Raw genomic sequence first — 25,338 nt, 5'->3', positions numbered from 1 at the left:
GCGATCGTCCTGATTGTGAGGAACAAGCTGAGATCCCCATGGAACTTCGACTGGACAGCCCGTCCGCCCCGGACAGTGAGTGACCCCCGGGACCGGCGTCATGGTTCTGTCTGAACCCAAATGTTACCCCCCTTCATGCCGCCCCACACAACAATTGGGCGGGGGGGGCAGTACGGGGTTAGGCGGGGGGGCAGTACGGGTTGGGCGGGGGGGGGTGCGGTACAGGGTTGGGCAGGGGGGGGGGGCAGTACAGGGTTGGGTGGGGCGGGCAGTTCGGGATTGGGCGTGGGGGGCAGTACGGGATTTTGGCGGGGGGGGGGGTATGGGGTTGGGCAGGGCAGGGGGGGGGCAGTACGAAATTGGGCGGGCGGGCAGTTCAGGATTGGGCGTGGAGACAGTACGGGGTTGGGCAGGGGGGGCAGTACGGGGTTGGGCGGGGGGGCAGTTCGGGATTGGGCGGGGGGGGCAGTACAGGGTTGGGCGGGGCGGGGGGCAGTATGGGGCTGGGCTGTATAATACATTTTGTCATTCTCTGACACCTGGTCGGAGGAAGCTGCATGTGACAGTTATGAGTGTAAAGTGGAAACTGAACCTCCTTCCTGTACTCCCAGTATTGGCGCTCCCCCTCCCAGTAATGGCGCTCCCCCTCCCAGTATTGACGCTCCCCTCCCGGTATTGGCGCTCCCCCTCCGGTAATGGCGCTCCCCCTCCCAGTATTGACGCTCCCCCTCCCGGTATTGGCGCTCCCCCTCCCGGTATTGACGCTCCCCCTCCCGGTATTGGCGCTCGCCCTCCCGGTATTGGCGCTCCCCCTCCCGGTATTGGCGCTCCCCCTCCCGGATTGGCGCTCCCCCTCCCGGTATTGGCGCTCCCCCTCCCGGTATTGGCGCTCCCCCTCCCGGTATTGGCGCTCCCCTCCCGGTATTGGCGCTCCCCCTCCGGTATTGGCGCTCCCCTCCCGGTAATGGCGCTCCCCCTCCCGGTAATGGCGCTCCCCCTCCCGGTAATGGCGCTCCCCCTCCCGGTAATGGCGCTCCCCCTCCCGGTAATGGCGCTCCCCCTCCCGGTAATGGCGCTCCCCCTCCCAGTATTGGCGCTCCCCCTCCAGTAATGGCGCTCCCCCTCCCAGTAATGGCGCTCCCCTCCCAGTATTGGCGCTCCCCCCTCCCAGTATTGGCGCTCCCCCTCCCAGTAATGGCGCTCGCCCTCCTAGCCTCGGTTTGATCTGCGGTTGCCATGGTGCTGCACATCTGATCAGACGGTTTAGCTGAGAGCACAAGCAGCTGTGGCAGTTGTCATGCATGGAATGTGTTGCAGCAATTTGGGTCGGTTTAGTTTCACTGAAGGTGAAATCTCCGGACTGAGACATTCTGCTAGAACAGTAATGTTGGTGTCACTGTTGGTGTCAGTGTTGGTGCCGGCGTTGGGGTCACTGTTTGTGTCAGCGTTGGTGTCAGTGTTGGTGCCGGCGTTGGTGTCACTGTTTGTGTCAGCGTTGGTGTCAGTGTCACTGTTGGTATCAGCATTGGTGTCAGTGTTGGTGTTGGTGTCAGTGCCGGCGTTGGTGTCACTGTTGGTGTCGGCGTTGGTGTCACTGTTGTGTCAGCGTCACTGTTGGTGTCAGTGCCGGCGTTGGTGTCAGTGCCGGCGTTGGTGTCAGTGCCGCGGTTGGTGTCAGTGCCGGCGTTGGTGTCAGTGCCGGCGTTGGTGTCAGTGCCGGCGTTGGTGTCAGTGCCGGCGTTGGTGTCAGTGCCGGCGTTGGTGTCACTGTTGGTGTTAGTGTCACTGTTAGTATCAGTGCCGGCGTTGGTGTCAGTGTTGGTGTCACTGCCGGCGTTGGTGTCACTGTTGGTGTCAGCGTCACTGTTGGTGTCAGCGTCACTGTTGGTGTCAGTGCCGGCGTTGGTGTCAGTGTTGGTGTCAGTGCCGGCGTTGGTGTCAGCGTTGGTGTCAGCGTCACTGTTGGTGTCAGTGTTTGTGTCAGTGCCGGCGTTGGTGTCAGTGTTGGTGTCAGTGCCGGCGTTGGTGTCAGTGTTGGTGTCAGTGCCGGCGTTGGTGTCAGTGATTAGCTGGATATGTGGAAATGTTTGTGTTCAGTTGATGAGGGATTAATGTCGGACTCTTCGTGGTTTGTGGGGTATTTTGGTGGAATGAAGACAGAATTTCTGCTTTAGGAAGTCGGCGTTTCATTTTTGTCACAACTATTCCCGGGTGTGTCTCCCCTGATGACAGCAGAAGGTGCGGATCTTCATTCCCGGCTCCTCCCCCCCTCAGGTGTCACCGCTCTGTCTGCATGTCAGGCGGGGTCATTGTAGTTCAGGAGAACGGCACACGCAGGACCACACATGACACCATCTCTGCTTCCTCCACAGAGCCGGTGTTACTTCCTGCAGTGATGCCCGGAGATTCGTTTGCTATTCCTCTGCACCTGACATCCTGGCGGCTCCAGGCCCGCCCCCGAGGAATGGGCGTGTTCTTCTGTAAAACTCCCATCCATTGGACCAATGTCAGCAAGACCGGGGAGGTCTCCAGCAGTAAGCGTGAATGTCACTCCATGGATGCCGAGAACAGCAGATATTTCAGGTAAGGACACGTGTGGACGGGAAGGTCTACCTGTGACACCAAAGATCACACGTGTCCAGTTGTCACACAAAGCACTTCCAGCAACTGTCTGATGCCTGAGACTCTGATAATGGGACTCCAGTGCAGAGACATACAATCACCCGTCAGAGGAGTGTAGTATGGGGATTGCTGATTGGCTGCCCTCACTTAGTATGGGGATTGCTGATTGGCTGCCCTCACTTAGTATGGGGATTGTTGGTTGGCTGCCCTCACTTAGTATGGGGATTGCTGGTTGGCTGCCCTCACTTAGTATGGGGATTGTTGGTTGGCTGCCCTCACTTAGTATGGGGATTGTTGGTTGGCTGCCCTCACTTAGTATGGGTATTGCTGATTGGCTGCCCTCACTTAGTATGGGGATTGCTGGTTGGCTGCCCTCACTTAGTATGGGGATTGCTGGTTGGCTGCCCTCACTTAGTATGGGGATTGTTGGTTGGCTGCCCTCACTTAGTATGGGGATTGTTGGTTGGCTGCCCTCACGTAGTATGGGGATTGTTGGTTGGCTGCCCTCACTTAGTATGGGGATTGTTGGTTGGCTACCCTCACTTAGTATGGGGATTGTTGGTTGGCTGCCCTCACTTAGTATGGGGATTGTTGGTTGGCTGCCCTCACTTAGTATGGGGATTGTTGGTTGGCTGCCCTCAGTTAGTATGGGGATTGCTGATTGGCTGCCCTCAGTTAGTATGGGGATTGTTGGTTGGCTGCCCTCACTTAGTATGGGGATTGTTGGTTGGCTGCCCTCACTTAGTATGGGGATTGCTGATTGGCTGCCCTCACTGCTTGCATGCTTAGATATTATTTATTTATTACAGGTACTTCTGCATCGCCGTCAGTTTACATATATATTATACATTCCCATCAGGCCCCGCCCCCGAGGAGCGTACAATCTAAGGTCCCTAACTCCCATCATACATACACATACTAGGGCCAATGCAGACAGGAGCCAATTCACCTCCCAGCATGTCTTTGGAGTGTGGGAGGAAACTGGAGGACCCAGAGGAAACCCACGCAGCTACAGGGAGAACATGCAAACTCCAGGCAGCTGGAGCCGTGGTTGGGATTCGAACCAATGACCCGAGTACTGCCAGGCGGAAGTGCTGACCACTCAATCACTGTGCTGCTGATCTTCCAGCCAATTGTTTCCTGTCCCAGGATGGAGCAGGAAGCCGTCCGTTTATATTTTGCTGTCTTTGTACTGCTGGGGAGAATTTCCTTCACTTCCTGTCTTGGAGACACAAGTGAGAGGGTTTAGATGGGGGGGAGGGGGGTCAGTACCCATAGATGGCGATCTACCAGGAGAGGGCGGCCAGGTGATTGGTAGATCCGAGGTTGCTGAGCCGCCATCGCAGAGCATCGCACAGAGTGCAGTGCAGAGGGACGAACAATGCTGCGCTGCAGATGTCGCACGATCGTTCAATGGATGTTCATCGTTTAGTTGGGGGAACACAATTTCATGCCAGCAGCTCCAATTCACTCCTATTAGTCTTCTCCAGTTCTTCCACTAGGGAGCGCTGCAGAGATTTTGGATTTGGTAGTGAGGAGGGACTACTTGTAAAGGTGGAGCTGTAGTAGGGAGGCGGAGCCTCATAGGCCGATGCCGAGTGACACCACCTGCACCCCACCTCTTATCCCGGCTGGGGGTCTCCAGAGCAGGAAAGAAGAGATCTGCAGGTCAGTGTGAAGCCAGGCATCGGGTATAATAGTACAGGGCTGCTTTCACACTGACCTGCTGCGGTCTACCTAAGAGCTCATTCACAAGTGCAGCTGGTGCTGCTGCTCCTCTGAAAAGCGATCTGTGTGTGTCGGGTGGTGAAGAGGCGATTTCTTACCTCCTTACAGCCTGATGTAACCCCATGATCACCACAATTGTGACAGAGGTTTCAGTGAGGTGAGAGGAGGCGCCCGGTGATCTCTGACTCCTCCCATGTTCAGGTAGAGCTCCGCCTCTTTAAGGTTACCTCCCCCTGGTTTAGATCTTTGCGTATTTCTGTCCTCTTTAGGTCTGGGGCCCCGCGGTCCCCTCGCTTTCCTCTACACAACATTTCTCTGTTCTTCTCCTCATCTCTGCATTGAAACGTCTCTAAACACTCGGTGATTGTTAGCTTCATACATTCTATACATGAAAACACACCCCCCCCAAGCCCCGCCCCCCAACACTTACCTGAGCCACCTCGTTATCCAGAGATGTCCTAGGTTCTCTGGGCACTCTCACTCCTGATTGGCTGAGGCAGCAGTGGGAGCCATTGGCCAGTCAGGAGAGGGAGGAGGCGTGGCCGAGCTGTGGCATTGTGTGTGGACACGTAGAGCTGTGGCTCGGGAGCGTGCCTGCTCAGGTGCCCCCATAGCAAGTTGTTTGCTATGGGAGCACCCTACAGGAGGGAGGGGCCAGGAGGGCCGGCAGAGGAGCCGAGAAGAGGAGGAGCCAGGCTGTTCTGTACAAAACCATTACAGAGCGGGAAGTGTAGACATGTTTGTTACTTTTAGGGAAAACCCCCCAAAACTTTAGTATCCCAGCCCCCTGCAGCCCCCCTAATACTTACCGGAACCTTCTCTCAATCCAGCGCTGGCCCCTCTACTGCAGCGCTGATCCCCACTTCTCACAGGAGGCTTGGCAGCAGCGGAAAGCATTGGCTCCTGCTGCTGTCAATCAAAACTGTAAGCAGAGAGTGGGGGGGAGGGGGGGACTGGACCCACACTGTGTATGTCGATGGACACACACAGCCCAGCTCAGGAGCGAACCTGCATGTGTGCCCCATAGCAAGCAGCTTACTATGAAGGCACACTCAGAAGAGGAGGAGCCGGGAACACCAGAGGGGGACCCCAGAAAAGCAGGTTCAGGACAGCTCGGTGCAATACCATAGAGCAGGTCAGGTAAGATGTGTTACCATCACCCCAGGAAGGCTGCATCCTGCTGAACCGTGGACCGGAATACACTTCTCCGTGGTACCTGTGGTGCAGAGTGCCATGGAGTGCAGCTGTGTGGATCACCCTTTATATGGACTGTACCCGGGCCACCGCCGCCCTGCCTGGAGTGTGCAGTGCTCCCCTTTCTCTATTCGTTGTCACCAGAACAAGAGTCCCTGTCAGTATACAGGATATATATGGCGCCAACAGTGTGCGCAGCGCTGTACAACATGAGGGCGGGCACTACAGATACAATACAGTACAGGGGGAGTCACAGGGCCCTGACCCTGGGAGCTTACAATCTAAGAGGGAGGGGCTAACCCTGGGAGCTTACAATCTAAGAGGGAGGGGCTGATCCTGGGAGCTTACAATCTAAGAGGGAGGGGCTGATCCTGGGAGCTTACAATCTAAGAGGGAGGGGCTGATCCGGGGAGCTTACAATCTAAGAGGGAGGGGCTGATCCTGGGAGCTTACAATCTAAGAGGGAGGGGCTAACCCTGGGAGTTTACAATCTAAGAGGGAGGGGCTGATCCCGGGAGCTTACAATCTAAGAGGGAGGGGCTGATCCTGGGAGCTTACAATCTAAGAGGGAGGGGCTGACCCTGGGAGCTTACAATCTAAGAGGGAGGGGCTGACCCTGGGAGCTTACAGTCTAAGAGGGAGGGGCTGATCCTGGGAGTTTACAATCTAAGAGGGAGGGGCTGATGCTGGGAGCTTACAATCTATGAGGGAGGGGCTGATCCTGGGAGCTTACAATCTAAGAGGGAGGGGCCTGACCCTGGGAGCTTACAATCTATGAGGGAGGGGCTGATCCTGGGAGCTGATAATCTAAGAGGGAGGGGCTGATCCTGGGAGTTTACAATCTAAGAGGGAGGGCCCTGACCCTGGGAGCTTACAATCTAAGAGGGAGGGCCCTGACCCTGGGAGCTTACAATCTAAGAGGGAGGGGCTGATCCTGGGAGCTTACAGTCTAAGAGGGAGGGGCTGATCCTGGGAGCTTACAATCTAAGAGGGAGGGGCTGATCCCGGGAGCTTACAATCTAAGAGGGAGGGGCCTGATCCTGGGAGCTTACAATCTAGGAAGGAGACCCTGATCCTGGCAGCTTACAATCTAAGGGGGAGGGGCTGATCCCGGCAGCTTACAATCTAAGAGGGAGGGGCTGATCCCGGGAGCTTACAATCTAAGAGGGAGGGGCTGATCCCGGGAGCTTACAATCTAAGAGGGAGGGGCTGATCCTGGGAGCTTACAATCTAAGAGGGAGGGGCTGATCCCGGGAGCTTACAGTCTAAGAGGGAGGGGCTGATCCTGGGAGCTTACAATCTAAGAGGGAGAGGCTAACCCTGGGAGCTTACAGTCTAAGAGGGAGGGGCTGATCCTGAGAGCTTACAATCTAAGAGGGAGGGGCTAACCCTGGGAGCTTACAATCTAGGAGGGAGGGGCTGACCCTGGGAGCTTACAATCTAAGAGGGAGGGGCTGACCCTGGGAGCTTACAATCTAAGAGGGAGGGCCCTGACTCTGGGAGCTTACAATCTAAGAGGGAGGGGCTGATCCTGGGAGCTTACAATCTATGAGGGAGGGGCTGATCCTGGGAGCTTACAATCTAAGAGGGAGGGGCTGATCCTGGGAGCTGATAATCTAAGAGGGAGGGGCTGATCCTGGGAGTTTACAATCTAAGAGGGAGGGGCCTGATCCTGGGAGCTTACAATCTAAGAGGGAGGGGCCTGATCCTGGGAGCTTACAATCTAAGAGGGAGGGGCTGATCCTGGGAGCTTACAATCTAAGAGGGAGGGGCTGATCCTGGGAGCTTACAATCTAAGAGGGAGGGGCTGATCCCGGGAGCTTACAATCTAAGAGGGAGGGGCTGATCCTGGGAGCTTACAATCTAAGAGGGAGGGGCTAACCCTGGGAGTTTACAATCTAAGAGGGAGGGGCTGATCCCGGGAGCTTACAATCTAAGAGGGAGGGGCTGATCCTGGGAGCTTACAATCTAAGAGGGAGGGGCTGACCCTGGGAGCTTACAATCTAAGAGGGAGGGGCTGACCCTGGGAGCTTACAGTCTAAGAGGGAGGGGCTGATCCTGGGAGTTTACAATCTAAGAGGGAGGGGCTGATGCTGGGAGCTTACAATCTATGAGGGAGGGGCTGATCCTGGGAGCTTACAATCTAAGAGGGAGGGGCCTGACCCTGGGAGCTTACAATCTATGAGGGAGGGGCTGATCCTGGGAGCTGATAATCTAAGAGGGAGGGGCTGATCCTGGGAGTTTACAATCTAAGAGGGAGGGGCCTGATCCTGGGATCTTACAATCTAAGAGGGAGGGGCCTGATCCTGGGAGCTTACAGTCTAAGAGGGAGGGGCTGATCCTGGGAGCTTACAATCTATGAGGGAGGGGCTGATCCTGGGATCTTACAATCTAAGAGGGAGGGGCCTGATCCTGGGAGCTTACAATCTAAGAGGGAGGGCCCTGACCCTGGGAGCTTACAATCTAAGAGGGAGGGCCCTGACCCTGGGAGCTTACAATCTAAGAGGGAGGGGCTGATCCTGGGAGCTTACAGTCTAAGAGGGAGGGGCTGATCCTGGGAGCTTACAATCTAAGAGGGAGGGGCTGATCCCGGGAGCTTACAATCTAAGAGGGAGGGGCCTGATCCTGGGAGCTTACAATCTAGGAAGGAGACCCTGATCCTGGCAGCTTACAATCTAAGGGGGAGGGGCTGATCCCGGCAGCTTACAATCTAAGAGGGAGGGGCTGATCCCGGGAGCTTACAATCTAAGAGGGAGGGGCTGATCCCGGGAGCTTACAATCTAAGAGGGAGGGGCTGATCCTGGGAGCTTACAATCTAAGAGGGAGGGGCTGATCCCGGGAGCTTACAGTCTAAGAGGGAGGGGCTGATCCTGGGAGCTTACAATCTAAGAGGGAGAGGCTAACCCTGGGAGCTTACAGTCTAAGAGGGAGGGGCTGATCCTGGGAGCTTACAATCTAAGAGGGAGGGGCTAACCCTGGGAGCTTACAATCTAGGAGGGAGGGGCTGACCCTGGGAGCTTACAATCTAAGAGGGAGGGGCTGACCCTGGGAGCTTACAATCTAAGAGGGAGGGCCCTGACTCTGGGAGCTTACAATCTAAGAGGGAGGGGCTGATCCTGGGAGCTTACAATCTATGAGGGAGGGGCTGATCCTGGGAGCTTACAATCTAAGAGGGAGGGGCTGATCCTGGGAGCTGATAATCTATGAGGGAGGGGCTTGATCCTGGGAGTTTACAATCTAAGAGGGAGGGGCCTGATCCTGGGAGCTTACAATCTAAGAGGGAGGGGCCTGATCCTGGGAGCATACAATCTAAGAGGAGGCCCTGACCATGGGAGCTTACAATCTAAGAGGGAGGGGCCTGACCCTGGGAGCTTACAATCTAAGAGGGAGGGGCTGATCCTGGGAGCTTACAGTCTAAGAGGGAGGGGCTAATCCTGGGAGCTTACACTCTAAGAGGGAGGGCTGATCCCGGGAGCTTACAATCTAAGAGGGAGGGGCCTGATCCCGGGAGTTTACAATCTAAGAGGGAGGGGCCTGATCCTGGGAGCTTACAATCTAGGAAGGAGACCCTGACCCTGGGAGCTTACAATCTAAGAGGAGGGGCTGACCCTGGGAGCTTACAATCTAAGAGGGAGGGCTGATCCCGGGAGCTTACAATCTAAGAGGGAGGGGCCTGATCCCGGGAGTTTACAATCTAAGAGGGAGGGGCCTGATCCTGGGAGCTTACAATCTAGGAAGGAGACCCTGACCCTGGGAGCTTACAATCTAAGAGGGAGGGGCTGATCCTGGGAGCCTTCAGTCTAAGAGGGAGGGGCTGATGCTGGGAGCTTACAATCTATGAGGGAGGGGCTGATCCTGGGAGCTTACAATCTAAGAGGGAGGGGCTGATCCTGGGAGCTGATAATCTAAGAGGGAGGGGCTGATCCTGGGAGTTTACAATCTAAGAGGGAGGGGCCTGATCCTGGGAGCTTACAATCTAAGAGGGAGGGGCCTGATCCTGGGAGCTTAGGGAGGGCCCTGACCCTGGGAGTTTACAATCTAAGAGGGAGGGGCCTGACCCTGGGAGCTTACAATCTAAGAGGGAGGGGCTGATCCTGGGAGCTTACAGTCTAAGAGGGAGGGGCTGATCCTGGGAGCTTACACTCTAAGAGGGAGGGGCTGATCCTGGGAGCTTACACTCTAAGAGGGAGGGGCTGATCCCGGGAGCTTACAATCTAAGAGGGAGGGGCCTGATCCCGGGAGTTTACAATCTAAGAGGGAGGGGCCTGATCCTGGGAGCTTACAATCTAAGAGGGAGGGGCTGATCCCGGGAGTTTACAATCTAAGAGGGAGGGGCTGATCCCGGGAGTTTACAATCTAAGAGGGAGGGGCTGATCCCGGGAGCTTACAGTCTAAGAGGGAGGGGCTGATGCTGGGAGCTTACAATCTATGAGGGAGGGGCTGATCCTAGGAGCTTACAATCTAAGAGGGAGGGGCTGATCCTGGGAGCTGATAATCTAAGAGGGAGGGGCTGATCCTGGGAGTTTACAATCTAAGAGGGAGGGGCCTGATCCTGGGAGCTTACAGTCTAAGAGGGAGGGGCTGATCCTGGGAGCTTACAATCTATGAGGGAGGGGCTGATCCTGGGAGCTTACAATCTAAGAGGGAGGGGCCTGATCCTGGGAGCTTACAATCTAAGAGGGAGGGCCCTGACCCTGGGAGCTTACAATCTAAGAGGGAGGGGCCTGACCCTGGGAGCTTACAATCTAAGAGGGAGGGGCTGATCCTGGGAGCTTACAGTCTAAGAGGGAGGGGCTGATCCTGGGAGCTTACAATCTAAGAGGGAGGGGCTGATCCCGGGAGCTTAAAATCTAAGAGGGAGGGGCCTGATCCTGGGAGTTTACAATCTAAGAGGGAGGGGCCTGATCCTGGGAGTTTACAATCTAAGAGGGAGGGGCCTGATCCTGGGAGCTTACAATCTAGGAAGGAGACCCTGACCCTGGGAGCTTACAATCTAAGAGGGAGGGGCTGATCCCGGGAGCTTACAATCTAAGAGGGAGGGGCTGATCCCGGGAGCTTACAATCTAAGAGGGAGGGGCTGATCCTGGGAGCTTACAATCTAAGAGGGAGGGGCTGATCCTGGGAGCTTACAATCTAAGAGGGAGGGGCTGATCCTGGGAGCTTACAATCTAAGAGGGAGGGGCTGATCCCGGGAGCTTACAATCTAAGAGGGAGGGGCTGATTCTGGGAGCTTACAATCTAAGAGGGAGGGGCTGATTCTGGGAGTTTACAATCTAAGAGGGAGGGGCTGATCCTGGGAGCTTACAATCTAAGAGGGAGGGGCTAACCCTGGGAGCTTACAGTCTTAAGAGGGAGGGGCTGATCCTGGGAGCTTACAATCTAAGAGGGAGGGGCTGATCCTGGGAGCTTACAATCTAAGAGGGAGGGGCTGACCCTGGGAGCTTACAGTCTAAGAGGGAGGGGCTGACCCTGGGAGCTTACAATCTAAGAGGGAGGGGCTGACCCTGGGAGCTTACAATCTAAGAGGGAGGGCCCTGACCCTGGGAGCTTACAATCTAAGAGGGAGGGGCTGATCCTGGGAGCTTACAGTCTAAGAGGGAGGGGCTGATGCTGGGAGCTTACAATCTATGAGGGAGGGGCTGATCCTGGGAGCTTACAATCTAAGAGGGAGGGGCTGATCCTGGGAGCTGATAATCTAAGAGGGAGGGGCTGATCCTGGGAGCTGATAATCTAAGAGGGAGGGGCTGATCCTGGGAGTTTAAAATCTAAGAGGGAGGGGCCTGATCCTGGGAGCTTACAATCTAAGAGGGAGGGGCCTGATCCTGGGAGCTTACAATCTAGGAGGGAGGGCCCTGACCCTGGGAGCTTACAATCTAAGAGGGAGGGGCCTGACCCTGGGAGCTTACAATCTAAGAGGGAGAGGCTGATCCTGGGAGCTTACAGTCTAAGAGGGAGGGGCTGATCCTGGGAGCTTACAATCTAAGAGGGAGGGGCTGATCCTGGGAGCTTACAATCTAAGAGGGAGGGGCTGATCCCGGGAGCTTACAATCTAAGAGGGAGGGGCCTGATCCTGGGAGCTTACAATCTAAGAGGGAGGGGCCTGATCCTGGGAGCTTACAATCTAGGAAGGAGACCCTGACCCTGGGAGTTTACAATCTAAGAGGGAGGGGCTGATCCCGGGAGCTTACAATCTAAGAGGGAGGGGCTGATCCTGGGAGCTTACAATCTAAGAGGGAGAGGCTGATCCTGGGAGCTTACAATCTAAGAGGGAGGGGCTGATCCCGGGAGCTTACAATCTAAGAGGGAGAGGCTGATCCTGGGAGCTTACAATCTATGAGGGAGGGGCTGATCCTGGGAGCTTACAATCTAAGAGGGAGGGGCCTGATCCTGGGAGCTTACAATCTAAGAGGGAGGGGCCTGATCCTGGGAGCTTACAATCTAAGAGGGAGGGCCCTGACCCTGGGAGCTTACAATCTAAGAGGGAGGGGCTGATCCTGGGAGCTTTCAATCTAAGAGGGAGGGGCTGATCCCGGGAGCTTACAATCTAAGAGGGAGGGGCCTGATCCTGGGAGTTTACAATCTAAGAGGGAGGGGCCTGATCCTGGGAGCTTACAATCTAGGAAGGAGACCCTGACCCTGGGAGCTTACTATCTAAGAGGGAGAGGTTGATCCCGGGAGCTTACAATCTAAGAGGGAGGGGCTGATCCCGGGAGCTTACAATCTAAGAGGGAGGGGCTGATCCTGGGAGCTTACAGTCTAAGAGGGAGGGGCTGATCCTGGGAGCTTACAGTCTAAGAGGGAGGGGCTGATCCTGGGAGCTTACAATCTATGAGGGAGGGGCTGATCCTGGGAGCTTACAATCTAAGAGGGAGGGGCTGACCCTGGGAGTTTACAATCTAAGATGGAGGGCCCTGACCCTGGGAGCTTACAATCTAAGAGGGAGGGACTGATCCTGGGAGCTTACAGTCTAAGAGGGAGGGGCTGATCCTGGGAGCTTACAATCTATGAGAGAGGGGCTGATCCTGGGAGCTTACAATCTAAGAGGGAGGGGCTGATCCTGGGAGCTGATAATCTAAGAGGGAGGGGCTGATCCTGGGAGTTTACAATCTAAGAGGGAGGGGCCTGATCCTGGGAGCTTACAATCTAAGAGGGAGGGGCCTGACCCTGGGAGCTTACAATCTAAGAGGGAGGGGCTGATCCTGGGAGCTTGCAGTCTAAGAGGGAGGGGCTGATCCTGGGAGCTTACAATCTAAGAGGGAGGGGCTGATCCCAGGAGCTTACAATCTAAGAGGGAGGGGCTTGATCCTGGGAGTTTACAATCTAAGAGGGAGGGGCCTGATCCTGGGAGCTTACAATCTAGGAAGGAGACCCTGACCCTGGGAGCTTACAATCTAAGAGGGAGGGGCTGATCCTGGGAGCTTACAGTCTAAGAGGGAGGGGCTGATCCTGGGAGCTTACAGTCTAAGAGGGAGGGGCTGATCCTGGGAGCTTACAATCTAAGAGGGAGGGGCCTGATCCTGGGAGCTTACAGTCTAAGAGGGAGGGGCCTGATCCTGGGAGCTTACAGTCTAAGAGGGAGGGGCTGATCCTGGGAGCTTACAATCTAAGAGGGAGGGGTTGATCCCGGGAGCTTACAATCTAAGAGGGAGGGCCTGATCCTGGGAGCTTACAATCTAAGGGGGGAGGGGCTAACCCTGGGAGCTTACAGTCTAAGAGGGAGGGGCTGATCCTGGGAGCTTACAATCTAAGAGGGAGGGGCATATCCTGGGAGCTTACAATCTAAGAGGGGGGGGCTAACCCTGGGAGCTGACAGTCTAAGAGGGAGGGGCTGATCCTGGGAGCTTACAATCTAAGAGGGAGGGCCTGATCCTGGGAGCTTACAATCTAAGAGGGAGAGGCTGATCCCGGGAGCTTACAATCTAAGAGGGAGGGCCCTGACCCTGGGAGTTTACAATCTAAGAGGGAGGGCCCAGGTCCTGGGAGCTTACAATCTAAGAGGGAGGGTCTGATCCTGGGAGTTTACAATCTAAGAGGGAGGGGCTGATCCCGGGAGCTTACAATCTAAGAGGGAGGGGCCTGATCCTGGGAGTTTACAATCTAAGAGGGAGGGGCCTGATCCTGGGAGCTTACAGTCTAAGAGGGAGGGGCTGATCCTGGGAGCTTACAATCTATGAGGGAGGGGCTGATCCTGGGAGCTTACAATCTAAGAGGGAGGGGCCTGATCCTGGGAGCTTACAATCTAAGAGGGAGGGCCCTGACCCTGGGAGCTTACAATCTAAGAGGGAGGGGCCTGACCCTGGGAGCTTACAATCTAAGAGGGAGGGGCTGATCCTGGGAGCTTACAGTCTAAGAGGGAGGGGCTGATCCTGGGAGCTTACAATCTAAGAGGGAGGGGCTGATCCCGGGAGCTTAAAATCTAAGAGGGAGGGGCCTGATCCTGGGAGTTTACAATCTAAGAGGGAGGGGCCTGATCCTGGGAGTTTACAATCTAAGAGGGAGGGGCCTGATCCTGGGAGCTTACAATCTAGGAAGGAGACCCTGACCCTGGGAGCTTACAATCTAAGAGGGAGGGGCTGATCCCGGGAGTTTACAATCTAAGAGGGAGGGGCTGATCCCGGGAGCTTACAATCTAAGAGGGAGGGGCTGATCCCGGGAGCTTACAATCTAAGAGGGAGGGGCTGATCCTGGGAGCTTACAATCTAAGAGGGAGGGGCTGATCCTGGGAGCTTACAATCTAAGAGGGAGGGGCTGATCCCGGGAGCTTACAATCTAAGAGGGAGGGGCTGATTCTGGGAGCTTACAATCTAAGAGGGAGGGGCTGATTCTGGGAGTTTACAATCTAAGAGGGAGGGGCTGATCCTGGGAGCTTACAATCTAAGAGGGAGGGGCTAACCCTGGGAGCTTACAGTCTTAAGAGGGAGGGGCTGATCCTGGGAGCTTACAATCTAAGAGGGAGGGGCTGATCCTGGGAGCTTACAATCTAAGAGGGAGGGGCTGACCCTGGGAGCTTACAGTCTAAGAGGGAGGGGCTGACCCTGGGAGCTTACAATCTAAGAGGGAGGGGCTGACCCTGGGAGCTTACAATCTAAGAGGGAGGGCCCTGACCCTGGGAGCTTACAATCTAAGAGGGAGGGGCTGATCCTGGGAGCTTACAGTCTAAGAGGGAGGGGCTGATGCTGGGAGCTTACAATCTATGAGGGAGGGGCTGATCCTGGGAGCTTACAATCTAAGAGGGAGGGGCTGATCCTGGGAGCTGATAATCTAAGAGGGAGGGGCTGATCCTGGGAGCTGATAATCTAAGAGGGAGGGGCTGATCCTGGGAGTTTAAAATCTAAGAGGGAGGGGCCTGATCCTGGGAGCTTACAATCTAAGAGGGAGGGGCCTGATCCTGGGAGCTTACAATCTAGGAGGGAGGGCCCTGACCCTGGGAGCTTACAATCTAAGAGGGAGGGGCCTGACCCTGGGAGCTTACAATCTAAGAGGGAGAGGCTGATCCTGGGAGCTTACAGTCTAAGAGGGAGGGGCTGATCCTGGGAGCTTACAATCTAAGAGGGAGGGGCTGATCCTGGGAGCTTACAATCTAAGAGGGAGGGGCTGATCCCGGGAGCTTACAATCTAAGAGGGAGGGGCCTGATCCTGGGAGCTTACAATCTAAGAGGGAGGGGCCTGATCCTGGGAGCTTACAATCTAGGAAGGAGACCCTGACCCTGGGAGTTTACAATCTAAGAGGGAGGGGCTGATCCCGGGAGCTTACAATCTAAGAGGGAGGGGCTGATCCTGGGAGCTTACAATCTAAGAGGGAGAGGCTGATCCTGGGAGCTTACAATCTAAGAGGGAGGGGCTGATCCCGGGAGCTTACAATCTAAGAGGGAGAGGCTGATCCTGGGAGCTTACAATCTATGAGGGAGGGGCTGATCCTGGGAGCTTACAATCTAAGAGGGAGGGGCCTGATCCTGGGAGCTTACAATCTAAGAGGGAGGGGCCTGATCCTGGGAGCTTACAATCTAAGAGGGAGGGCCCTGACCCTGGGAGCTTACAATCTAAGAGGGAGGGGCTGATCCTGGGAGCTTTCAATCTAAGAGGGAGGGGCTGATCCCGGGAGCTTACAATCTAAGAGGGAGGGGCCTGATCCTGGGAGTTTACAATCTAAGAGGGAGGGGCCTGATCCTGGGAGCTTACAATCTAGGAAGGAGACCCTGACCCTGGGAGCTTACTATCTAAGAGGGAGAGGTTGATCCCGGGAGCTTACAATCTAAGAGGGAGGGGCTGATCCCGGGAGCTTACAATCTAAGAGGGAGGGGCTGATCCTGGGAGCTTACAGTCTAAGAGGGAGGGGCTGATCCTGGGAGCTTACAGTCTAAGAGGGAGGGGCTGATCCTGGGAGCTTACAATCTATGAGGGAGGGGCTGATCCTGGGAGCTTACAATCTAAGAGGGAGGGGCTGACCCTGGGAGTTTACAATCTAAGATGGAGGGCCCTGACCCTGGGAGCTTACAATCTAAGAGGGAGGGACTGATCCTGGGAGCTTACAGTCTAAGAGGGAGGGGCTGATCCTGGGAGCTTACAATCTATGAGAGAGGGGCTGATCCTGGGAGCTTACAATCTAAGAGGGAGGGGCTGATCCTGGGAGCTGATAATCTAAGAGGGAGGGGCTGATCCTGGGAGTTTACAATCTAAGAGGGAGGGGCCTGATCCTGGGAGCTTACAATCTAAGAGGGAGGGGCCTGACCCTGGGAGCTTACAATCTAAGAGGGAGGGGCTGATCCTGGGAGCTTGCAGTCTAAGAGGGAGGGGCTGATCCTGGGAGCTTACAATCTAAGAGGGAGGGGCTGATCCCAGGAGCTTACAATCTAAGAGGGAGGGGCTTGATCCTGGGAGTTTACAATCTAAGAGGGAGGGGCCTGATCCTGGGAGCTTACAATCTAGGAAGGAGACCCTGACCCTGGGAGCTTACAATCTAAGAGGGAGGGGCTGATCCTGGGAGCTTACAGTCTAAGAGGGAGGGGCTGATCCTGGGAGCTTACAGTCTAAGAGGGAGGGGCTGATCCTGGGAGCTTACAATCTAAGAGGGAGGGGCCTGATCCTGGGAGCTTACAGTCTAAGAGGGAGGGGCCTGATCCTGGGAGCTTACAGTCTAAGAGGGAGGGGCTGATCCTGGGAGCTTACAATCTAAGAGGGAGGGGTTGATCCCGGGAGCTTACAATCTAAGAGGGAGGGCCTGATCCTGGGAGCTTACAATCTAAGGGGGGAGGGGCTAACCCTGGGAGCTTACAGTCTAAGAGGGAGGGGCTGATCCTGGGAGCTTACAATCTAAGAGGGAGGGGCATATCCTGGGAGCTTACAATCTAAGAGGGGGGGGCTAACCCTGGGAGCTGACAGTCTAAGAGGGAGGGGCTGATCCTGGGAGCTTACAATCTAAGAGGGAGGGCCTGATCCTGGGAGCTTACAATCTAAGAGGGAGAGGCTGATCCCGGGAGCTTACAATCTAAGAGGGAGGGCCCTGACCCTGGGAGTTTACAATCTAAGAGGGAGGGCCCAGGTCCTGGGAGCTTACAATCTAAGAGGGAGGGTCTGATCCTGGGAGTTTACAATCTAAGAGGGAGGGGCTGATCCCGGGAGCTTACAATCTAAGAGGGAGGGGCCTGATCCTGGGAGTTTACAATCTAAGAGGGAGGGGCCTGATCCTGGGAGCTTACTATCTAAGAGGGAGAGGTTGATCCCGGGAGCTTACAATCTAAGAGGGAGGGGCTGATCCCGGGAGCTTACAATCTAAGAGGGAGGGGCTGATCCCCGGGAGCTTACAGTCTAAGAGGGAGGGGCTGATCCTGGGAGCTTACAGTCTAAGAGGGAGGGGCTGATCCTGGGAGCTTACAATCTATGAGGGAGGGGCTGATCCTGGGAGCTTACAATCTATGAGGGAGGGGCTGATCCTGGGAGCTTACAATCTAAGAGGGAGGGGCTGACCCTGGGAGTTTACAATCTAAGATGGAGGGCCCTGACCCTGGGAGCTTACAATCTAAGAGGGAGGGACTGATCCTGGGAGCTTACAGTCTAAGAGGGAGGGGCTGATCCTGGGAGCTTACAATCTATGAGAGAGGGGCTGATCCTGGGAGCTTACAATCTAAGAGGGAGGGGCTGATCCTGGGAGCTGATAATCTAAGAGGGAGGGGCTGATCCTGGGAGTTTACAATCTAAGAGGGAGGGGCCTGATCCTGGGAGCTTACAATCTAAGAGGGAGGGGCCTGACCCTGGGAGCTTACAATCTAAGAGGGAGGGGCTGATCCTGGGAGCTTGCAGTCTAAGAGGGAGGGGCTGATCCTGGGAGCTTACAATCTAAGAGGGAGGGGCTGATCCCAGGAGCTTACAATCTAAGAGGGAGGGGCTTGATCCTGGGAGTTTACAATCTAAGAGGGAGGGGCCTGATCCTGGGAGCTTACAATCTAGGAAGGAGACCCTGACCCTGGGAGCTTACAATCTAAGAGGGAGGGGCTGATCCTGGGAGCTTACAGTCTAAGAGGGAGGGGCTGATCCTGGGAGCTTACAATCTAAGAGGGAGGGTCTGATCCTGGGAGCTTACAGTCTAAGAGGGAGGGGCTGATCCTGGGAGCTTACAATCTAAGAGGGAGGGGCTGATCCCGGGAGCTTACAATCTAAGAGGGAGGGCCTGATCCTGGGAGCTTACAATCTAAGAGGGAGGGGCTGATCCTGGGAGCTTACAGTCTAAGAGGGAGGGGCTGATCCTGGGAGCTTACAATCTAAGAGGGAGGGGCATATCCTGGGAGCTTACAATCTAAGAGGGGGGGGCTAACCCTGGGAGCTGACAGTCTAAGAGGGAGGGGCTGATCCTGGGAGCTTACAATCTAAGAGGGAGGGCCTGATCCTGGGAGCTTACAATCTAAGAGGGAGGGCCCTGACCCTGGGAGTTTACAATCTAAGAGGGAGGGCCCAGGTCCTGGGAGCTTACAATCTAAGAGGGAGGGTCTGATCCTGGGAGTTTACAATCTAAGAGGGAGGGGCTGATCCTGGGAGCTTACAGTCTAAGAGGGAGGGGCTGATCCTGGGAGCTTACAATCTAAGAGGGAGGGGCTGATCCTGGGAGCTTACAGTCTAAGAGGGAGGGGCTGATCCCGGGGGTTTACAATCTAAGAGGGAGGGGCTGATCCCGGGGGTTTACAATCTAAGAGGGAGGGGCTGATCCCGGGAGTTCACAGTCTAAGAGGGAGGGGCTGATCCCGGGAGTTTACAAACTAAGAGGGAGGAGCTGATCCTGGGAGTTTACAATCTAAGAGGGAGGGGCTGATCCTGGGAGTATACAAACTAAGAGGGAGGGGCTGATCCTGGGAGCTTACAATCTAAGAGGGAGGGGCTGATCCCAGGAGCTTACAATCTAAGAGGGAGGGGCTTGATCCTGGGAGTTTACAATCTAAGAGGGAGGGGCCTGATCCTGGGAGCTTACAATCTAGGAAGGAGACCCTGACCCTGGGAGCTTACAATCTAAGAGGGAGGGGCTGATCCTGGGAGCTTACAGTCTAAGAGGGAGGGGCTGATCCTGGGAGCTTACAATCTAAGAGGGAGGGTCTGATCCTGGGAGCTTACAGTCTAAGAGGGAGGGGCTGATCCTGGGAGCTTACAATCTAAGAGGGAGGGGCTGATCCCGGGAGCTTACAATCTAAGAGGGAGGGCCTGATCCTGGGAGCTTACAATCTAAGAGGGAGGGGCTGATCCTGGGAGCTTACAGTCTAAGAGGGAGGGGCTGATCCTGGGAGCTTACAATCTAAGAGGGAGGGGCATATCCTGGGAGCTTACAATCTAAGAGGGGGGGGCTAACCCTGGGAGCTGACAGTCTAAGAGGGAGGGGCTGATCCTGGGAGCTTACAATCTAAGAGGGAGGGCCTGATCCTGGGAGCTTACAATCTAAGAGGGAGGGCCCTGACCCTGGGAGTTTACAATCTAAGAGGGAGGGCCCAGGTCCTGGGAGCTTACAATCTAAGAGGGAGGGTCTGATCCTGGGAGTTTACAATCTAAGAGGGAGGGGCTGATCCTGGGAGCTTACAGTCTAAGAGGGAGGGGCTGATCCTGGGAGCTTACAATCTAAGAGGGAGGGGCTGATCCTGGGAGCTTACAGTCTAAGAGGGAGGGGCTGATCCCGGGGGTTTACAATCTAAGAGGGAGGGGCTGATCCCGGGGGTTTACAATCTAAGAGGGAGGGGCTGATCCCGGGAGTTCACAGTCTAAGAGGGAGGGGCTGATCCCGGGAGTTTACAAACTAAGAGGGAGGAGCTGATCCTGGGAGTTTACAATCTAAGAGGGAGGGGCTGATCCTGGGAGTATACAAACTAAGAGGGAGGGGCTGATCCTGGGAGTTTACAATCTAAGAGGGAGGGGCTGATCCTGGGAGCTTACAGTCTAAGAGGGAGGGGCTGATCCTGGGAGTTTACAATCTAAGAGGGAGGGGCTGATCCTGGGAGTTTACAATCTAAGAGGGAGGGGCATATCCTGGGAGCTTACAATCTAAGAGGGGGGGGCTAACCCTGGGAGCTGACAGTCTAAGAGGGAGGGGCTGATCCTGGGAGCTTACAATCTAAGAGGGAGGGCCTGATCCTGGGAGCTTACAATCTAAGAGGGAGAGGCTGATCCCGGGAGCTTACAATCTAAGAGGGAGGGCCCTGACCCTGGGAGTTTACAATCTAAGAGGGAGGGCCCAGGTCCTGGGAGCTTACAATCTAAGAGGGAGGGTCTGATCCTGGGAGTTTACAATCTAAGAGGGAGGGGCTGATCCTGGGAGCTTACAATCTAAGAGGGAGGGGCCTGATCCTGGGAGCTTACAATCTAAGAGGGAGGGCCCTGACCCTGGGAGCTTACAATCTAAGAGGGAGGGGCTGATCCTGGGAGCTTTCAATCTAAGAGGGAGGGGCTGATCCCGGGAGCTTACAATCTAAGAGGGAGGGGCCTGATCCTGGGAGTTTACAATCTAAGAGGGAGGGGCCTGATCCTGGGAGCTTACTATCTAAGAGGGAGAGGTTGATCCCGGGAGCTTACAATCTAAGAGGGAGGGGCTGATCCCGGGAGCTTACAATCTAAGAGGGAGGGGCTGATCCTGGGAGCTTACAGTCTAAGAGGGAGGGGCTGATCCTGGGAGCTTACAGTCTAAGAGGGAGGGGCTGATCCTGGGAGCTTACAATCTATGAGGGAGGGGCTGATCCTGGGAGCTTACAATCTATGAGGGAGGGGCTGATCCTGGGAGCTTACAATCTAAGAGGGAGGGGCTGACCCTGGGAGTTTACAATCTAAGATGGAGGGCCCTGACCCTGGGAGCTTACAATCTAAGAGGGAGGGACTGATCCTGGGAGCTTACAGTCTAAGAGGGAGGGGCTGATCCTGGGAGCTTACAATCTATGAGAGAGGGGCTGATCCTGGGAGCTTACAATCTAAGAGGGAGGGGCTGATCCTGGGAGCTGATAATCTAAGAGGGAGGGGCTGATCCTGGGAGTTTACAATCTAAGAGGGAGGGGCCTGATCCTGGGAGCTTACAATCTAAGAGGGAGGGGCCTGACCCTGGGAGCTTACAATCTAAGAGGGAGGGGCTGATCCTGGGAGCTTGCAGTCTAAGAGGGAGGGGCTGATCCTGGGAGCTTACAATCTAAGAGGGAGGGGCTGATCCCAGGAGCTTACAATCTAAGAGGGAGGGGCTTGATCCTGGGAGTTTACAATCTAAGAGGGAGGGGCCTGATCCTGGGAGCTTACAATCTAGGAAGGAGACCCTGACCCTGGGAGCTTACAATCTAAGAGGGAGGGGCTGATCCTGGGAGCTTACAGTCTAAGAGGGAGGGGCTGATCCTGGGAGCTTACAATCTAAGAGGGAGGGTCTGATCCTGGGAGCTTACAGTCTAAGAGGGAGGGGCTGATCCTGGGAGCTTACAATCTAAGAGGGAGGGGCTGATCCCGGGAGCTTACAATCTAAGAGGGAGGGCCTGATCCTGGGAGCTTACAATCTAAGAGGGAGGGGCTGATCCTGGGAGCTTACAGTCTAAGAGGGAGGGGCTGATCCTGGGAGCTTACAATCTAAGAGGGAGGGGCATATCCTGGGAGCTTACAATCTAAGAGGGGGGGGCTAACCCTGGGAGCTGACAGTCTAAGAGGGAGGGGCTGATCCTGGGAGCTTACAATCTAAGAGGGAGGGCCTGATCCTGGGAGCTTACAATCTAAGAGGGAGGGCCCTGACCCTGGGAGTTTACAATCTAAGAGGGAGGGGCTGATCCTGGGAGCTTACAGTCTAAGAGGGAGGGGCTGATCCTGGGAGCTTACAATCTAAGAGGGAGGGGCTGATCCTGGGAGCTTACAGTCTAAGAGGGAGGGGCTGATCCCGGGGGTTTACAATCTAAGAGGGAGGGGCTGATCCCGGGGGTTTACAATCTAAGAGGGAGGGGCTGATCCCGGGAGTTCACAGTCTAAGAGGGAGGGGCTGATCCCGGGAGTTTACAAACTAAGAGGGAGGAGCTGATCCTGGGAGTTTACAATCTAAGAGGGAGGGGCTGATCCTGGGAGTATACAAACTAAGAGGGAGGGGCTGATCCTGGGAGTTTACAATCTAAGAGGGAGGGGCTGATCCTGGGAGCTTACAGTCTAAGAGGGAGGGGCTGATCCTGGGAGTTTACAATCTAAGAGGGAGGGGCTGATCCTGGGAGTTTACAATCTAAGAGGGAGGGGCTGATCCTGGGAGCTTACAATCTAAGAGGGAGGGGCTGATCCCGGGAGCTTACAATCTAAGAGGGAGGGGCTGATCCTGGGGGCTTACAATCTAAGAGGGAGGGCCCTGATCCCAGGAGCTTACAATCTAAGAGGGAGGGGCTGATCCCGGGAGCTTACAATCTACGTGGGAGGGGCTGATCCTGGGAGCTTACAATCTACGTGGGAGGGGCTGATCCTGGGAGCTTACAATCTACGAGGGAGGGGCTGATCCTGGGAGCTTACAATCTACGAGGGGCAGATTCCCTTCCTCTTTGAGGAATTCCTCAACATTTTCAGTCCCAGATAATAGTCACTTGTACAAACTAGAGCAGGGGTGGGCAACTGTGGCCCTCCAGCTGTTGGTGAACTACAAGTCCCATCATGCCTCTGCCTTTAGGAGTTAGTTTCCCAATGCCTCATGGGACTTGTAGTTCTACAACAGCTGTAGGGCCACAGTTGGCCACCCCTGAACTAGAGTCATTCTCTCTGGAGAGGACACAGGCCGCCATGTATCCCTGACAGAGGATCCAACCCTCCCACACCTCCTCCTGAACAGAGACACACACTTGCCTCCAGTCACACTTCATATGACGGATATCCGGTTGTTCCTGAGGTTGGCCATTCTCTGGATTTCTGTTCTTTTCCCCTCTCAGGTTCTGTGTGGCTCTGAAGAAGGACAATTACCCGGATTATATGCCCTCCAGTACCTTCTCAGACAGCGCCAAGCAGATCTACAGGCAGCCGGGTCACAGCATCTTCCTTCTGCCGACCGTCGTCATCTGCAACCTGCTGCCCTGCGAGCTCAACTTCTATGTCAAAGGAACCCCGATAAAAGGAACCCTGAAACACGGGAAGGAGACGGCACTCCCCACCGCCGACACGTCTCAGAACTTCGAGCTGGGTGAGCGTCTCGTGTCAGGAGGACCCGCATTGTAGGGGGGGAATATATCTTGGGATGGGGTTACTGCGGGGGGTACCATGTTATGGGTGAGTGTTCGTCTCCTGTCAGTAGGACCCGCATTGTAGGGGGGGATTATATCTGGGGATGGGGTTACTGCGGGGGGTACCATGTTATTGTACGCTCCGCCTCGGCTCCTCCTCTGCTCCGCCTCGGCTCCTCCTCTGCTCCGCCTCGGCTCCTCCTCTGCTCTGCCTCGGCTCCTCCTCTGCTCCGCCTCGGCTCCTCCTCTTCTCCGCCTCGGCTCCTCCTCTTCTCCGCCTCGGCTCCTCCTCTTCTCCCCCCTGGCTCTCCTCTTCTCCCCCCTGGCTCCTCCTCTTCTCCCCCCTGGCTCCTCCTCTTCTCCCCCTGGCTCCTCCTCTTCTCCCCCCTGGCTCCTCCTCTTCTCCCCCCTGGCTCCTCCTCTTCTCCCCCTCTGCTCCCCCCTGGCTCCTCCTCTGCTCCCCCTGGCTCCTCCTCGGCTCCCCCCTGGCTCCGCCTCGGCTCCCCCCTGGCTCCGCCTCGGCTCCCCCCTGGCTCCGCCTCGGCTCCCCCCTGGCTCCGCCTCGGCTCCCCCCTGGCTCCGCCTCGGCTCCCCCCTGGCTCCGCCTCGGCTCCCCCCTGGCTCCGCCTCGGCTCCCCCCTGGCTCCGCCTCGGCTCCTCCCTGGCTCCGCCTCGGCTCCTCCCTGGCTCCCCCTGGCTCCACCTCGGCTCCTCCTCTGCTCCCCCTGGCTCCGCCTTGGCTCCTCCTCGGCTCCCCCTCGGCTCCTCCTCGGCTCCCCCTCGGCTCCCCCTGGCTCCGCCTCGGCTCCTCCTCGGCTCCGCCTCGGCTCCTCCTCTGCTCCCCCCTGGCTCCGCCTCGGCTCCTCCTCTGCTCCCCCCCTGGCTCCGCCTCGGCTCCTCCTCTGCTCCCCCCTGGCTCCGCCTCGGCTCCTCCTCTGCTCCCCCCTGGCTCCGCCTCGGCTCCTCCTCTGCTCCCCCCTGGCTCCGCCTCGGCTCCTCCTCTGCTCCCCCCTGGCTCCGCCTCGGCTCCTCCTCTGCTCCCCCCTGGCTCCGCCTCGGCTCCTCCTCTGCTCCTCCTCGGCTCCTCCTCTGCTCCTCCTCTGCTCCCCCCTGGCTCCGCCTCGGCTCCTCCTCTGCTCCTCCTCTGCTCCTCCTCTGCTCCTCCTCTGCTCCCCTTCGGCTCCCCATCTGCTCCCCCTCGGCTCCTCCGCTCCCCCTCGGCTCCTCCGCTCCCCCTCGGCTCCCCTCCGGCTCCCCCTCTCCCCCTCGGCTCCCCTCCGGCTCCCCCTCTCCCCCTCGGCTCCCCTCCGGCTCCCCCTCTCCCCCTCGGCTCCCCTCCGGCTCCCCCTCGGCTCCCCTCGGCTCCCCTCCGGCTCCCCCTCGGCTCCTCCTCTGGCTCCTCCTCGGCTCCTCCTCTGGCTCCTCCTCGCTCCCCCTCAGCTCTTCCTCTGCTCCCCCTCAGCTCTTCCTCTGCTCCCCCTCAGCTCTTCCTCTGCTCCCCCTCAGCTCTTCCTCTGCTCCCCCCAGCTCCCCCTCGGCTTCTCCTCGTATCTCATCATCTAATATTCATCATTGTTATTGTACAGGAATCTCCCTGGAGAACTTCCCGTACTGCAAGGAGCTGCTCATCCCCCCCGGGACTCAGAACTACATGGTGAGGATGAGACTCTACGACACCAACAAGAGGCTGCTGAACCTCACCATACGCATCATGTGCCGGGCGGAGGGATCCCTGAAAATATTCATCTCGGCTCCTTATTGGCTGATCAATAAAACAGGTTGGTCATGTGAGGCGGGATATCTTGCTTTCAGAATAAAGGTGAAGAAAAAATGCTGCACAACCTCAAAAAAGAAATTGCACAATACTGATGAATCCAAAAATGTGAAAAAGTAAGAAATTAAATACAAAAACCAAAACAAAGAATAATAATCCTGAATCAACCCAATGTCCTCCACCATATATGTGCTCAATGTCCTCCACCATATATGTGCTCAATGTCCTCCACCATATATGTGCTCAATGTCCTCCACCATATATGTGCTCAATGTCCTCCACCATATATCTGCTCACCGTCCTGCACCATATATCTGCTCAATGTCCTCCACCATATATGTGCTCAACGTT

At 56.3% G+C, this 25,338-nt stretch overlaps 1 protein-coding gene across 1 annotated transcript; it reads left to right on the top strand.

Annotated features, from left to right (window-relative positions):
- Positions 1 to 34: 34 nt before the first annotated feature.
- LOC149427564 (intermembrane lipid transfer protein VPS13D-like) lies at positions 35 to 24,991 on the top strand (the record flags this gene model as incomplete). Its single annotated transcript, XM_089667904.1, has 4 exons — positions 35 to 75; positions 2,373 to 2,583; positions 22,926 to 23,173; positions 24,800 to 24,991. Coding segments are annotated over exons 1-4 (688 nt in total), but the record flags the coding sequence as incomplete, so codon positions are not given.
- Between the last annotated feature and the right edge of the window lie 347 nt (positions 24,992 to 25,338).

The sequence above is a fragment of the Staurois parvus genome, unplaced genomic scaffold (genome assembly GCF_062004578.1).
Source record: "Staurois parvus isolate SC_StPar_1 unplaced genomic scaffold, SC_StPar_1.0 ptg003658l, whole genome shotgun sequence".
NCBI classification, from domain to species: Eukaryota; Metazoa; Chordata; class Amphibia; order Anura; family Ranidae; genus Staurois; species Staurois parvus.
This window is presented reverse-complemented; position numbering and strand designations above follow the sequence as displayed.